This window comes from Panthera tigris, chromosome D3 (assembly GCF_018350195.1).
Source record: "Panthera tigris isolate Pti1 chromosome D3, P.tigris_Pti1_mat1.1, whole genome shotgun sequence".
Taxonomy (NCBI): Eukaryota; Metazoa; Chordata; class Mammalia; order Carnivora; family Felidae; genus Panthera; species Panthera tigris.
This window is the reverse complement of record NC_056671.1, coordinates 34,932,182-34,947,220: the sequence shown is the minus strand read 5'-3', so window position 1 is coordinate 34,947,220 and position 15,039 is coordinate 34,932,182. Positions and strand designations below refer to the sequence as shown.

Sequence of the window (15,039 nt, the reverse complement as noted above, 5' to 3'; positions counted from 1 at the left end):
TGTGTATGCTCTCTCTCTACCTGAGATGTTTTTTTAAGCATCCAGTCTTTAAAAAGAAAACAATTTTGATAACTTCAGAGTAACAACAAACCAAAGACATTCTAATTGTTTACTTGTGCAGTTTTCTGGGTAGGCACTATTGGAGAGAAAAATTAGATGCATATAAATACATGTGAGAGAGAGAAGAGGTCTTTGCTAAGAGATTCAATTAAAGTTATCACTCACCATGTTTTAGTCATGTCATAAAAGTAAGAAAATGGGGATTATTTTCTAACTTTTATGTCAAAATGAAGATTATACAGAAATAAGCTTTATTTTGTTACTTTCATATTTAGAGTTATTGATTTTATTTTGTCAGCACTGGATAAGTGACATATTTTTTGTAATGCCTTTGGAAGGTTTTCACATAAGATAAGAAGCCCAGATGTAATAAGCACTATTGATTATAAAATGCTCTTCAGGTTAGATGACACTTAAGCATTTGCACCTGGACCATTACAGTCTCTCAGCCTTAATCTTGTTTCAGGTAATTGGCCTAGAATTTCAAGTGTTAAACACAACAGAAAGCTTCCTTGTGCTTTTATGAGCATTTGCTGGCACTGAATCCATATCACGTAAATTCAGATTGGACCGAGGGCTTCAAAACTTATAAAATGTTTGAAAAAACAGCCGTTTTGTGTGTCAGTGTTTCTGTGCAGTAAGAAAAACAAAACAATTGGGTTTGAGAAACCCAAGTTTCGCTTTTTTTTGTGGTGGTTCCAGCTGTGTTCCAGATTAAGAAAATATACAAAAATTCAAATTTAAAAATAGAAATTAGTTGGGGATTATTTAATGGACACTTTTTTTTCACAGAGTGTGTTTAGATAGCAAACCCACCTTTTGTATTTATGATACAACGTTTGCTTATCAAAAGTAATGACCTACAACTTGTTGGAACATGCTTATAAATACCGAGTTGTGCTGTATGTTGTCAGTCTTGTGACTTGTTAGAAAAGGCCATTGGCCCTTTTTTGGGGAGCAAGACTTATGCTTGGATTGTAGTTGAATTTTTGCCTGAATTTTTACCTACCTAGCTTTAAAAAAAAAAAAAAAATGTCCCTTGAATCACTTGGTATGTTTTAAAACTTAAAACATTCCCTGATTGCTCTGACTTTTGTTCTGAATATTGAGTTTTCCTGGTATCATTTAGCTTTTGGTTGAATTCACCCTCACAGTGTAGTCTTTTATGTTATCATCCTTACAGAGGAATTGTACGAACCTCGAGCAGGCCATTGCTTCATAACTAGAGGTTTGGCTCTCCTCAAATCTCTTCCCACAGCAGTGGGTGTCATGGTGAAAAAAGTTGTGTGTTTGATTATTTTCTTGATACCCTCTTTCCCTTCGGAATTTGGATGTTTTTAGGAATTAAATCAAAGGTGGACGAGCTGAAAGCAGCCTATGACAGAGAGGAGTCTCCAAATTTGGAAGAATACGAGCCTAACACCGTGGCCAGTTTGTTGAAGCAGTATTTGCGAGACCTTCCCGAGAATCTGCTTACCAAAGAGCTGATGCCTCGCTTTGAAGAGGCTTGTGGGCGGAGCACGGAGAGCGAGAAGGTGCAGGAATTCCAGCGCTTGCTCAAAGAGCTGCCAGAATGTAACCATCTTCTGATTTCTTGGCTGGTCGTGCACATGGACCATGTTATCGCGAAGGAACTGGAAACAAAAATGAATATACAGAACATTTCTATAGTGCTCAGCCCAACTGTTCAGGTACATGGCCTTCCCTGCACACGTGCCCTCTGATGCTGACCCTGGGGAGTCATTTTCTATTGCTAAATCGCACACCAAGTAGTTAACCAGCAAAAGTAGATACTAGAGTATTGGTCTTGTTCTCTCGGAACACGGACAGTGTCATGACTAGCATGTAGCTGTGCAATTTGAGTGTTGTACGGTCTTTGGTGTGGTTCTCCAAACCAGTTCCTGATGACAGTGATCCCTCATGAGTAGAGGAGGAGCCCGTGGTACCCACAGTTACAAAGTTCATCTGTAGACTTTGGGAGATTTCATTTATTTCTTCAAATAGCTTCATTAAGCTTCATTGCTTAATTATATTACACCCTATATCAGGCTCCAGCACAGAGGGACCTGACATCATTTGTTTGGTCAGGGATTTATCCTAATGATTTCATTCATAAAGATAGATCCTAGAGAAGGATTTTATAGAATTTTAATCTGAGGAGGCATTTCAGGGAATTGGTAGTATGTTAATTGGTGTCTCTTTACAGCATAAATACTTGGCCTTTGTTTATTGCTGTTGACTGGGTGCTGGCACAGAGCGTTTATTGTCATTTAATTAGAGTTATACGGTATGCTCCATATTTTATTCAGGCCAGACACAAAAGGCAAAAAAAAATGAAGTGATGATGTTTGTATTATTTTAAGCTCTCTTTTTGACCAGTATACTAGGTTATTATCAGCCATTGTTACAATGCACTGTTGTTGTAAGGGTGTATTTTCTTGTATTCAAGATTCTTTCATCGCTCATTGGCTGTATTTTGGAAGCAAAATGTTTCTCAAATTTCAGTTTGATCGTTCAGACTAGTCAGAATTTCAGAATTTGGTAAATATTATATTGTTACTTAATATTACTATAGTAGGGATGATAGTTTCATAGAAGGTTCAAGTGTGTTGTTAAGTTTTAGGTAGAAAGTAATTGATGTCCTGATCTCCTAGCATATGAACGTGATATTTAAACACTGGTTGTGCATATGTGCCTGCAAAGCATTGATTTCCGGAGTAATGGCTCTCATGTCAAGCCCAGCTTGACAACTCCCGGTATTCTTCCTTGCCCTGTCCCTCGCTACATACACTGGTATGTGTTGAAGGTCTCAGAATAACTCGAGAGTAAAGAACATAAGATTTTTAAGATCAGTATTGCTAAAAAAAAAAAAAAAAAAAAAAAAAAGAGAGAGAAAATTGATGATCATTGAGTTCTGCATCCTTTTTCCTGTCCTTTTGTTTATTTATTTTTTCAAATTCCTTATGGTGCTTGAATACATGCTTAAATATATGCTGTTTTTCCATTCTCTTAAGTTGGTCAGTAATTTAGCAGAGCATGTCCAGTCACTGCCTTGGAAAAAAGTCACTCCCATGTCTACGATTAAAGGATGTACTATGCAGCAGACACAAATTAAATGAAATAAAATGATAATTTGAATAGGTTTTTGGGGTTTTTTTGGTTGGTTTTTTTTTTTTTTTTTTTTTTTTTTTTTTGCAAATCTTTTTATTTATTTTTTCTTAGATTAGCAATCGTGTCCTATATGTGTTTTTCACACATGTGCAAGAGCTCTTTGGAAATGTGATACTAAAGCAAGTGACCAAACCTCTTCGATGGTCTAACATGGCCACTATGCCTACACTGCCAGAGACCCAGGAGAACATCAAGGAGGAGATCAGAAGACAGGTGTGTGTGTGCTCAGCCCCACCTTCAACCCTAAAGAGCCTACCTTTGCTCTGACCCTTTTGGATGATTATGATGATCAACAGGGATGGTTCGGAGGAGGAGCTCTTGTTCACTGAGCACTTTCTGTGGGTCTGGAAATTGTTGGGCACGTTGTTCGTGGCACTCTGAGGGCAGAAATCTCTGCCTGGCCCTATTTCATGCCGGTGAAGTCAGAATATTGTGGTAGAAAGAATACAGATTTTGAAACCCAAAAGACCTGGCTTTAAATTCTTGCTGTGGTTAAAGTTAACTGATTTTTAGGCATACTGCTTAGCCTCTGTTAACCTTGATGATCCCGTTTTAAAATGGGTCATCTTGTGGTTTGGCATGAAGATTACTACCATAAATGAGATAATGGTGCCAGACACGTTGTAAGGAGTCCAAAAGTGTTAACTTATCTGGACAGGGTTGCTGTTATCAGCCATGTTTTCCAGATAGATATAAACTTGTGGAAATTAACTCACTGTGTCACGTGGCTTTAGTAAACTGTAGAACCAGAATTTGACCCCAAATCCAGTGCTTTTCCACCATTCTGTTTTGACAGAAAATACCGTTCATTTGATGTGTGTGTGTTTAGCAAAACTGATTACGAAATTCAGGGCCAAGAAATCTACCTATATTTGATTATTGTTATACTTTTTATTTGCATACCTATTATCAAATTTTTGCTTGGTTTTCTTTCCTTTTATCTGCTCTGAGCTCCCATCATTAGTTGTTGATGTGTTGTGGGAAAGGGATGTGAATGAACTGTTACTGAACCAATGTAAATTAATGATGAGAACCTAATGCCCAGGCAAAAAAGGATTTTCAGTGATAGCCTCGAAAAAAATAGTTCATGCCATTATATCATTCCCTTACTAATAATTGAAAAATGGTTGTACATCTTTAGAAATTTCATATGGTTTTATTTTACGATGATGAGACATGGGATACCACTCAGTGTGTGGTATATTGTTTTCTAGGAGTTTCTTTTAAATTGTTTACATCGAGATTTGCAGGCTGGGATAAAGGATTTATCTAAAGAAGAAAGATTATGGGAAGTACAAAGAATTTTGACAGCCCTCAAAAGGAAACTGAGAGAAGCTAAGAGACAAGTGAGTAAATTTGGCATTTTGGTACGTCATGTCGATAATAGAATATAAACAGAATGCGCTGGAATTTTTAAAGTTAAGTTTCTCTTAAAACACAATATGTACATGTCTCCTGAAGTAAAGTTCCCTGAGTGTTCCCAGTTCTGGATTATTGATCCTTCATTTTGGTATCAGGGAAATGATTATTTAGGAAGTTGGTTTTTTGGTTTTTGTTTTTTTTAAGTCAAACAGATGATTTTACTAAAAGCTGTTTTGTCATTTCCTGCTTGGTTGTACTTGTAAACAGAAGCAATTGGATAGTGATACATTTCAGAGACTGCTGGGGAATTTGAAGCCTTTGAGTCAGCTCTTGGGAAACATGAGGAGGCAGTTTTATTCACCTCATAAAAGGAAGAGTAGCCTGTGACTCCTGCTAAGTTTGGGGCACACGAATCAGACTTTTCATCTCCTCTCATGTATGTTTCTTGGTTCTGGGGCCGTGGGTTGCCTATCGTGTATGTTGCTTGGTTCTGGGGCCGTGGGTTGCCTAGCCAAAAGGCTGAGATCTCAGATCTCTGGACCCTCTTACAACCTGTGTTCAGATTCAATGGCGGGCCCCACAGTACTTCCAGGGAACGTTAGTCAGCATCCATCAGACTGCTAGAGCATGATCAGTGGTGGGTCACCATTGTGGTTGTGCTAACAGACAAAGACAGCTCATGTATTTATGTTGCTCTGAGATTAGAGATTTGCATTTATGTGGAAGTTAGCTTTGTCAGAGAGGAAACATGAGATGTTTGCACATGCCTTCTAGGACTGGCAGACTGGCAAAAGCCCTTTGTGTGTTTTTCTTCCTTCTTTTCTCCTGCTTACCAGATTATCTGTCTTTTTTTTTTTTTTTTTTTTCCCTATGCCTGTTGTCGTTGTTCTCTTCATGCTTCAGTCTGGAACCAGTGACTGACCGATTAGCCCTCATGGTTGTAATTGTTACCCACGTGGCATTGCCTCTCAGACTTGAAGTGAAGGGTCTCTGACCTGTGACAGGGATAACGTATGTTTGGTTTTCATTACTCTTGCTTCTCCTCTCTCTTGGTTAAAAGAATTGTGACAGAGCAAACCAGAGGCACTTTAGAAAGGATGGATTACTTTTACTCTACCAATTTTCTTTATGCTAACTCTTTATAGCTGCTCGTTCATTTATAAAATTCTCAAAAGGTTTTGTCAAGTTGATTTCAACCTTGAGAAATAAATTATTTATTTATTTTTTAATGTTTATTTGACAGAGAACAAGCAGGGGCAGAGAGAGAGAAGATAGGATCCAAAGCAGCCTCTGTGATAGCCAAGAGCCCGATGTGGGGCTTGAACTCACAAACCGTGAGATCATGACCTGAGCTGAAGTCCGATGTTTAACCAGCTGAGCCACCCAGGCGCCCCAAAAATCCTTTATATGTAGACAACATGACTGTACATACAAAATCTATAAAAAAACTGATAAGTGAATTTAGCACAATTGTGGGATACAAGACTAGATACACAGAAGTCTGCTGTATTTCTGTATATTAGCAATGAGCAATCAGATATTGGACCTAAAAAGAAGAACGAAGACCGAAATAGGTGGAGTGATATATCTTAATATTGTTAAAATGTTAGGTTTTCTCAAATTTATCTGTGGATTTAATCCCAATCAAAATCTAAACAGGTGGGTTTGTAGAAATTAATAAGCTCTTCTAAAATTTATGTGAAAATACAAATGATGTAAACAATTGTAGAAAAAGAACAACATTGGAGGACTTGTACTACCTGATATTAAGACTTGCTCTGAAATTACAGTAACCAAGATAGTAGATGTTGGATAAAGACAAGCATATAGAGGAGAAAGTCCAGAAATAGACCCACCAATATATGGGCAGTTAATTTTCCACAAAGATGATAAGACAATTCAATGGGGAAGGATTTTCTTTTCAACAAATGGTGTTGGAACAATTGAATATCTGTATGCAAAAAAAGAATGACCAAAACAAAATCCTTGACTCTTTCTACACAGCATATGCAAAAACTAAGTCAAAGTGAATCTAAGACCTAAAAAGAACTTCCAGAAGAAAGCATAGAAGATCTTACTGACTCTGACTCAGGTCAGGCAGTAATTTCTTAAATAGGACACAATACCCATGAACTGTTAAAAAAAAAAAAAAAATTGTTAGATTACATCTCATCAGCATTCTAAAACCTGCTCTTCAGGGGCACCTGGGTGGCTCAGTGGGTTGAGCACCTGACTCTTGGTTTCAGCCCAGGTCGTGATTTCACAGTTCGTGAGATCGAGCCCTGCGTCGGGCTCTATGCTGATGGCACAGAACCTGCTTGGAATTCTGTCTCTCCCTCTCTCTCTGCCCCTCCCCTGCTCACACATGCACATGCTCTCTCTTCTCTCTCAAAATAAACATTAAAAATAAATAAAAATAAAACATGCTCTTCAAAAGACACTGAAGAAAATGAGTATACAAGGCAGAGGCTGTGACAAAATATTTGTGAAAACACATACCTGATAAAGGACTCAAATATATAAAAAACTTAAGACAACAAAATTTTTTTTTTAGAGTTTATTTTTTTTAAGCAGATTTAGGTTCATAGCAAAATTGAGAGGAAGATACAGAGATTTCCCATATACCCTCTGCTCTCCCACCAGAGTATGGTACATTTGTTATAATAAGAATTCAGTTTTTAAAAGGGCAAAAAAGCTGGGGTGACTGGGTGGCTCAGTTAAGCGTCTGACTCTTGATTTTGGCTCAGGTCGTGATCTCATGGTTCATGGAATTGAGCCCTCCCGTTGGGCTCTGCGCTCACAGTGAGGAGCCTGCTTAGGATTCTCTGTCTTCCCCTCTCTGCCCCCCTCCCCCTTGTGTGTGTGCACACGCTCTTAAACATTTTTTTTTAAAAAGGCAAAAAAGTTGAACAGGCACTTTACCAAAGATCATGTACAGATGACAAATAAGCACATGCAAATAAACAGTGCTCAACATCGTTTATCATAAAGGAAATACATATTGAAACCACAGTGAGATACCACTACACGCCAACAAGAATGATTAAAAATAAAAATACCAGGTGTTGCCAAGAATGTGGGGCAACGGGAATGCTCATTGTTGCTCTTGGTAATGCAAAATGGTACAGTAATTTTGGAAAACAGTTTGGCAGTTTCTTATAAAGTTAAACATATGGTTACCATATGACCAAGCAATCCCACTTTTAAGTATTTAAAAGAAGGAAGCATATGTACCCACTCGAAGCATATATGTATGAAATGTACATAACAGCTCTGGTTATAATAGTTCAAAACCAAGAAGGATCCAAATGTCCATCAGCTGGTGAATGGATAAACAACTTGATGTACATTTATGTTGTGGCATATTACTCAGCAAACTACCAATACAAACAACAAAATAGATGAATAGTAAAAGCTTTATGCTGAGGGCACCTGGGTGGCTCAGCCAGTTAAGCATCTGACTCTTGCTTTTTTGGCTCAAGTCATGATCTCATGGTTTGTGGGTTGGAGCCCACTGTTGGGCTCTGTATTGCCAGGGTGAAGCCTGCTTGGGATATTCATTATCTCTCTCTCTCTCTCTCTCTCACTCTCTCACTCTCTCACTCTCTCACTCACTCTCTCACTCTCTCACTCACTCTCTCACTCTCTCACTCACTCTCTCACTCTCTCACTCTCTCACTCTGTCTCCCTCCTTCCCTCCCTCCCCTTCTTTCCCCCTCCCTCTCTCTCAAAATAAACTTAAAAAAAAAAAAGCATAATGCTAAGTGAAAGAAGCTACATAAAAAAAGATATTCTTACTGACTGATTCAATTTATATGACACTCAAGAAAAGGCAAAACTATAGCAATGGAAAACAGGTCAGTGGTTGCCAGAGGCCAGCAGATGGTGGAAGAACCCAAGGGTACTTTGTGTGGTGATGGAAATGTTCTGTAATGTGATTATTGTGCTGGTTACTTAACTGTATTCATTTGCCAAACTAATTGAATTGTATACTTAAAATTGACAACATCCAAACAAACAAAAAGATCACAGACGGTCATTTATATGGATGGGTTCCAGAAATGGTGAGCACGTTAACCAGAATTAAACATTTTTCATAGTGCGACCACAGACTAAGATGCACACCTTACTTTGGAAGCACAGTTAACAGATGCTCATCTATCCAGTGGGTCACCTGACCGTTACTGCTACTTTTACAATTCTGGGAAGTGAGAAGGAAGTTTGGTGATGGTATGGAATTGTTGAATATGTGTTACATAGGGGCTGAGCAGTTCTTTTTCATTTGTCTTACCCAATAGGAGTGTGAAACCAAGATTGCACAAGAGATTGCCAGTCTTTCAAAAGAGGATGTTTCCAAAGAAGAAATGAATGAAAATGAAGAAGTTATAAATATTCTCCTTGCTCAGGTAAGCTAAACTTTGGCTTCAGGTAAGCTCTCTACTTTGCAAGATCCTTTCTTAAAAATAAAAATTGTACATAATTAAGGTATACAGCGTGATGGTTGATACACCTATACATAGTGAAGCGATTACTATGGTGAAGCTAATTAACATTGTTTCCTCATACAGTTACCTTTTTCTTTTGTGATGGGAACACCTGAAATCTATTCTTTTAGTACATTTCCACTAGTTAATACAATGTTATTAACTATAGTCCTCATGCCTGTATACTAGATCTCTAGACTTACTTATCTTTTTGTAATTGCAACTTTGTATCTTTTGACCAACATCTCGCCATTTTCCCCATCCCTTAGCCTCTGGTAACCACTGTTCTACTCTACTTCTAGGAGTTCTACTTTTTTTTTTTTTTTTTAACATTCCACATAGAAGTGAGATCATACAGTATTTGTCTTTCTATGTATGGCTTGTTTCACTTAGCATAGTGTCCTCCAGGTTCATTGTCATAAATGGCAAGATTTCCTTCTTTCTCATGGCTGAATAATATTCCTGTGTCTGTGTGTGTTCATACACACCCCGCATCTATCCATTCATGCATTGACCATGAAGCTGTTTTCATATTTTGACTATTGTGAATAATGCTGCAGTAAACGTGGCAGGGCAGGTATCTCTTCAGTCTTCTTTTCATTTCCTTTGGGTATATGCCCAGAGGTGGAATTGCTGGATCGTATGGTAGTTCTTCTGTTCTGTTTTTCATAACGGCTGGGTTCGGTTTACATTCCTACCAACAGTGTGCTCTGTGAATGTGGTATATCACATTTATTGACTTGCATATGTTGGACCATCCTTATGCCCCAGAGATCAATCCTTCATCATGGTGTATGATCTCTTTGCTTCTGTGTTCATCAAGGATATTGACCTGTAATTTTCTTTTCTTGTAGTGTCTTTGTCTGGCTCTGGTAATCATAATGCTGGCCTTATAAAAGGAAGTTTGAGAGCATTCCTTTTTCCATTTTCTTGGAAGAGTTTGAAAAGGATTGGCATTACTTCTTTAAATGTTTGGTAGAATTTACCTGTGAAGCCATCTGGTTGTGGTTTTTGCTTGGTTGGGTGATTTTTGAGAACTGATTCAGTGTTTGTACTACTCTGTTCAGATTTGCTATGCCGTCATGGGTCAGTCTTGGTAGGTACTGTGTTTCTAAGAGCATACCCATTTCTTCTAGGTTATCCAGTTTGTTGGTGTATAAATGTTGATAGTAGTCTCTCATGATGCTTTGTATTCCTGCGGTATCAGTTGTAGTTTTTTCCTCTTTCATGTATGGTTTTGAGTCCTTTTATTGTAGCTAAAGGTTTGTCAATTTTGTCTTTTCAAAAGACAAACTCTTGGAGTGCCTGGGTGGCTCAGTCGTTTGAATGTCTGACTCTTGATTTTGGTTCAGGTCTTGATCTTTTGTGGGTTCAAGTCCCACATTGGGCTTTGCACTGAAAGCTCAGAGCCTGCTTGGGATTCTCTCTCCCTCTCTCTCTGCCCCTCTGTGCATGCTACTGTGCACGTGTGTGCTCTCTCAAAAATAAACATTTACAAAAATAAAAAAACCCAACTCTTAGTTTCATTAATCTTTTGTATTGTTTTTCTAGTCTCTATTTCATTTATTTCTGTTCTGATCTGTATTATTTCCTCCCTTTTGCTAATTTTAAGTTTAGTTTGTTCTTTTTCTAGTTCCTTCAGCTGTAAAGATACGTTGTTTGAGATCTTTCTTTTTTCTTAATGAAGGCATTTATCACCATAAACTTCCCTCTTCGAGTTGCTCTTACTTCATCCTGTAGTTTTGACACGTTGTGTTTCTACTTTCATTCATCTCTAGATATTTGATTTCTTCTTTGACCCGTTGGTCCTTCAAGAGTGTGTTGCAAGACTCTAAATGGTCCTCATATATTATAATTTGAAAAGCTCAACCACAGAGTTGTGAGTCTTTTAAAGAAACTCGAAAGATGATTAAGTGGCTTTAATGGGATCATGCCTGTTGTATTTGTTGGTTTTAACTTTTATGTGGTGTTTGCTGAAGTGTTCAGGAGAAACTATCCTCTACTGACTGCCACTTCCTGGACACTGTTCTAGATGCTTGATCTCATTTTATCCACACACAGGTCTGAGTTATAATGTTTTCCATAACTTACAGGGGAGTTGTAATTAATTTGTTTCATGTTAATGAGATGGCACTTTAATTTTTTTTTTTTTCAACGTTTTTTATTTATTTTTGGGACAGAGAGAGACAGAGCATGAACGGGGGAGGGGCAGAGAGAGAGGGAGACACAGAATCAGAAACAGGCTCCAGGCTCCGAGCCATCAGCCCAGAGCCTGACGCGGGGCTCGAACTCATGGACCGCGAGATCGTGACCTGGCTGAAGTCGGACGCTTAACCAACTGCGCCACCCAGGTGCCCCGAGATGGCACTTTAAAAAAAATGAAAGTTTATTCTTTCATTTTGAGAGAGAAAGAGTGTGTGAGTGAGTGGGGGAGGGGGAGAGAGAGAATCCCAAGCAGGCTCTGCCCTGCCAGCACAGAGCCCAACGCGGGGCTTGAGCCCATGAACCATGTGATCATGGGCTGAAACCAAGAGTCAGACACTTAACCGATTGAGCCACGGAAGCACCCAGACTTTTAATATTTTAAAATGTGTTTTTCCTGACCACAAAGTTTGGGATCCTTGAAATGTAACAGTATAGATTTTATCTGATTGTTGTTGCTGATAACACCTGTTTAGATATTTTCATTTTATTCTTTGTGGGTGAACTCATTTGTTGGAGATGAATTGCTTTATTATTCATTCATTGATTTGATAAATAGCTCTTGAGTACCTACTGTATTCCAGGTATAGAGTTGGAAATGAGCTCCTTTCTTTCTCTCTGCATTTCTCAAGTCAGCCTCACTCTGTTCTGGAAACTCCCAGAGGTTAACCAGAAATGAAGTCCTAGGTTCTGATGGCAGTCTGTGTATTTCCAGAAATTCACATGTGTGGGGTACCTAAAGCTTTACAAGTTCCATTCCTTTTCTGTCACTTTTTTTTTTTTTAATGTTTATTCATTTCTGGGAGAGAAAGTGAGAGTGCTAGTGGGGGAAGGGGCAGAGAGAGAGGAAGACACGGAATCTGAAGCAGGCTCTGAGCTGTCAACACAGAGCCCGATGTGGGGTTCGAACCCATGAACTGCAGGATCATGACCTGAGCTGAAGTTGGGCGTTTAACTGAGCCACCCAGGCGTCCCCCTTTTCTTTCACTTCTGAGAAGGACATTGTTTTACCTAGCAGGAATACAGCTCTTCCCCTGAAGACAGGATAAAGTCCCAGATTATGTCTTTAGTTCAGAGTTTTTCAGTCTGACATTTTTCAGAACATGAGCTTTAATGGGTCCCCTGGGTAAAGGGAAAGCATCTGTGTTTAGAAACACATGGGGAGGGAACGCTGCATATTACATCTCTGAGAGCTTGCTTGTGCTTGCTGGAGGCTTTGAGTACTTCCCTCTAGAATTTGACCCCAGTGGCGTTCAGGTTCAAACACAGGTGCTTATCCTTTCAATACCTAGAAGTTGAGAAGGAAATGCTGTAGACCCTTGCCTCCGACTCCTTGTTTTCCATAGCCTGACATTTCTGCCTCTGAAATTTTGTCTGCTTTGGTTCTTTTCTAGACTCATTTCTAGACTCATAGGTTGGAGGGGTTAGCTTCCCTTTGGTGATCCAGTTTTAGAAATGCATATCTGTCAAAGCAGAATATTGACTGTTTATCATCTCTGGGGACGTGGGTTGAGGAGGACGGTGGATTTTGGTGAGGAGGAAAGATTTCATCTGGAATGTTTTCCCTTTACTAGGATTTGCTTTAGGGTGATACACCAGCTGCGTATCTCCTGGGTCCTTCTTTTCCTAGTTCTATCTTGACCCCGAAATAGATAAGAGAGGTCCTTACTGAGAAGTAGAAAAGCATTCAGGAGGGACTGGGAATCAAAAAGAGACAGTCACTTGACCTTTGTGCCCAGGGTACTGGTTCATCGGGAGCCTTTGCAAATTGAGGACAGGGGATTCTGAGGTGGCATTTTTTGTCTTGGGAAAAATCTAGATATTCCTCCCAAATAACTTAGTCTACTTTTTCTCAGCCTTTCCGTGACATTAGTTAGGGAAACAGGATTATAAGCTTTGTAGTACAAGCTTTCCCATAACCTGTGTTACGTATGGGGCTAAAGAATTTAAGGCAACATAGGAGACCCCAAAAAGGTGACATTCCCTAGACTCATACTCTCGAAGGTGCTCACCAGTGGTCATTATTTCAGGAGAACGAGATCCTGACTGAACAGGAGGAGCTTCTAGCCATGGAGCAGTTTCTGCGCCGACAGATCGCCTCCGAAAAAGAAGAGATCGAACGCCTCAGAGCTGAGATTGCTGAAATTCAGAGGTAGAGGAAAGCAGAGGGTCTTAGTTTTAAGTTCGCAGGAATGTTTACTGGAAAACGCACGTAGTTGTTTCAGCTCTCAGACTTCCATGCAAAAGAACTGGGCATCCGAACCAGTCAGCTTTACCGTTTCTTCCTAAGTGGCTCCACTGAGTGGACCCGTGGAGCGCTGGCGAAGGGGAAGGAAGGGCGGGAGGGCAGCGGCGCGCCCCTCTGCTCACCGGCTCTCTCGGCCTCCCGCCCGCAGCCGCCAGCAGCACGGCCGCAGCGAGACCGAGGAGTACTCCTCCGACAGCGAGAGCGAGAGCGAGGACGAGGAGGAGCTGCAGATCATCCTGGAGGACCTCCAGAGGCAGAACGAGGAGCTAGAAGTGAGCACCGGCTTCCAGAAAGTTTCCCTTAGCAGCGGTCTTCCTTTCTGTGGGAACGAGCGGGAGGCTGAGGAGAGAGTTGAGGGGACGTCTCACCGGAGCCGGCCGGGCGCGCCGCACAGTGTGGCCTCAGCAGGCGTCCTTGGGCTGTGGCGGCTGCCCCGACTGCCCTCGAACCGCTGCGAAAGATCTGGGCTCAGTTCCCAGAGATGAGCAGAAAGAGCAATGCTGGTGGAAGAGGTCGAAAAGCCTCCTGACTCTCCTGTGGGTAAAATGGGGACAGAGCTTTCTCTTGTCCCTTAACCCTCGGAGCAGCCAGTGTGTCGGCCCCAGGGATCGGGGAGGCAACCGCGTGGTGAAAAGCAAGAGATTTCTGTGATCGCGATCGGAGTTCCCGTGCTTACCCCAGATTAATCATTGTCTCCAGATGTACCTCAGGGGTTGAGAGAGGAGAGCCGTTCTTGTCTTGCTCTAAGAACAGGGCGACGGCTTGCTTTCCCTCGTCCCGGTGCACTCAGCTGCTGGGGCAAATCAGCCTCCCACTGCATAGAAAATAGAATCCCGCACAAAACTGCCGCCCACAGAAGTCCCGTGGACAGAGTTCCGAGGGGCTGCCCACCAAGGTCCACGTCCCAGGACACTGGCTACGGCCACGGGTGTGTCGTGGGAGAAGCAGAGCAGCGGTTGAGGCCTGGGCCACCAGGTGGCTTCCCTTCTTTACAGGGGCCTCCCGTTGGCACTTTAGTTTGCTTTCCTAACATTTGGCAGACCACATGAAAATCCTAAGTAGGAAGATCTATTCCAGAATTGTAGTACTTGGGATCTAGGTGTAGCCGCTGTAAGAGAGGATACTCTCGCGGTTTGAACAAGACGGTTCTGTCCCTCGCCTGGCAGACATGCACGTCTGCCACCCTCCACACGGGAAGCCCTCCCCCCACTTGGAAAACATTTGGGGTCCAGAGTGGCCTTAGGTCTTGCCCACTCTCAGCAGGAAGGGGGAAGGAATCCAAGGATGCCTGGTGGTTAAGGGCCTCCGCTCATACCTTGTTAGCAGAGGCACAGTCACGTGGCTGTAGGTAGCCGCAAGGGAGCCTGGGAAACGCAGGCTGCGTAGAAATGCCACAGCACAGAGAGGAGAGGGTGCGCCGTGCAGCCAGTAAGTAGCCTGCTACCGAGGGAGGTTTGTAGGATTCTGGGATTAGCTACTGTCTGGCTACCTCGACTTTGCTGAATGCACGCG

The 15,039-nt window shown here is 41.1% G+C and overlaps 1 protein-coding gene across 4 annotated transcripts in view; it reads left to right on the top strand.

Moving 5' to 3' along the window:
• Positions 1-15,039, top strand: part of RALBP1 (ralA binding protein 1) — a 47,845-nt gene that overhangs the window by 31,706 nt on the left and 1,100 nt on the right. For all 4 annotated transcript variants that reach the window (XM_015538088.2, XM_042961364.1, XM_042961365.1 and 1 more), the window contains exons 4-9: positions 1,402-1,751; positions 3,283-3,444; positions 4,446-4,577; positions 8,892-8,999; positions 13,310-13,431; positions 13,676-13,799. In XM_015538088.2, coding sequence (XP_015393574.2) covers positions 1,402-1,751; positions 3,283-3,444; positions 4,446-4,577; positions 8,892-8,999; positions 13,310-13,431; positions 13,676-13,799 — 998 coding nt within the window. The remainder of the gene's footprint in view (positions 1-1,401; positions 1,752-3,282; positions 3,445-4,445; positions 4,578-8,891; positions 9,000-13,309; positions 13,432-13,675; positions 13,800-15,039) is intronic.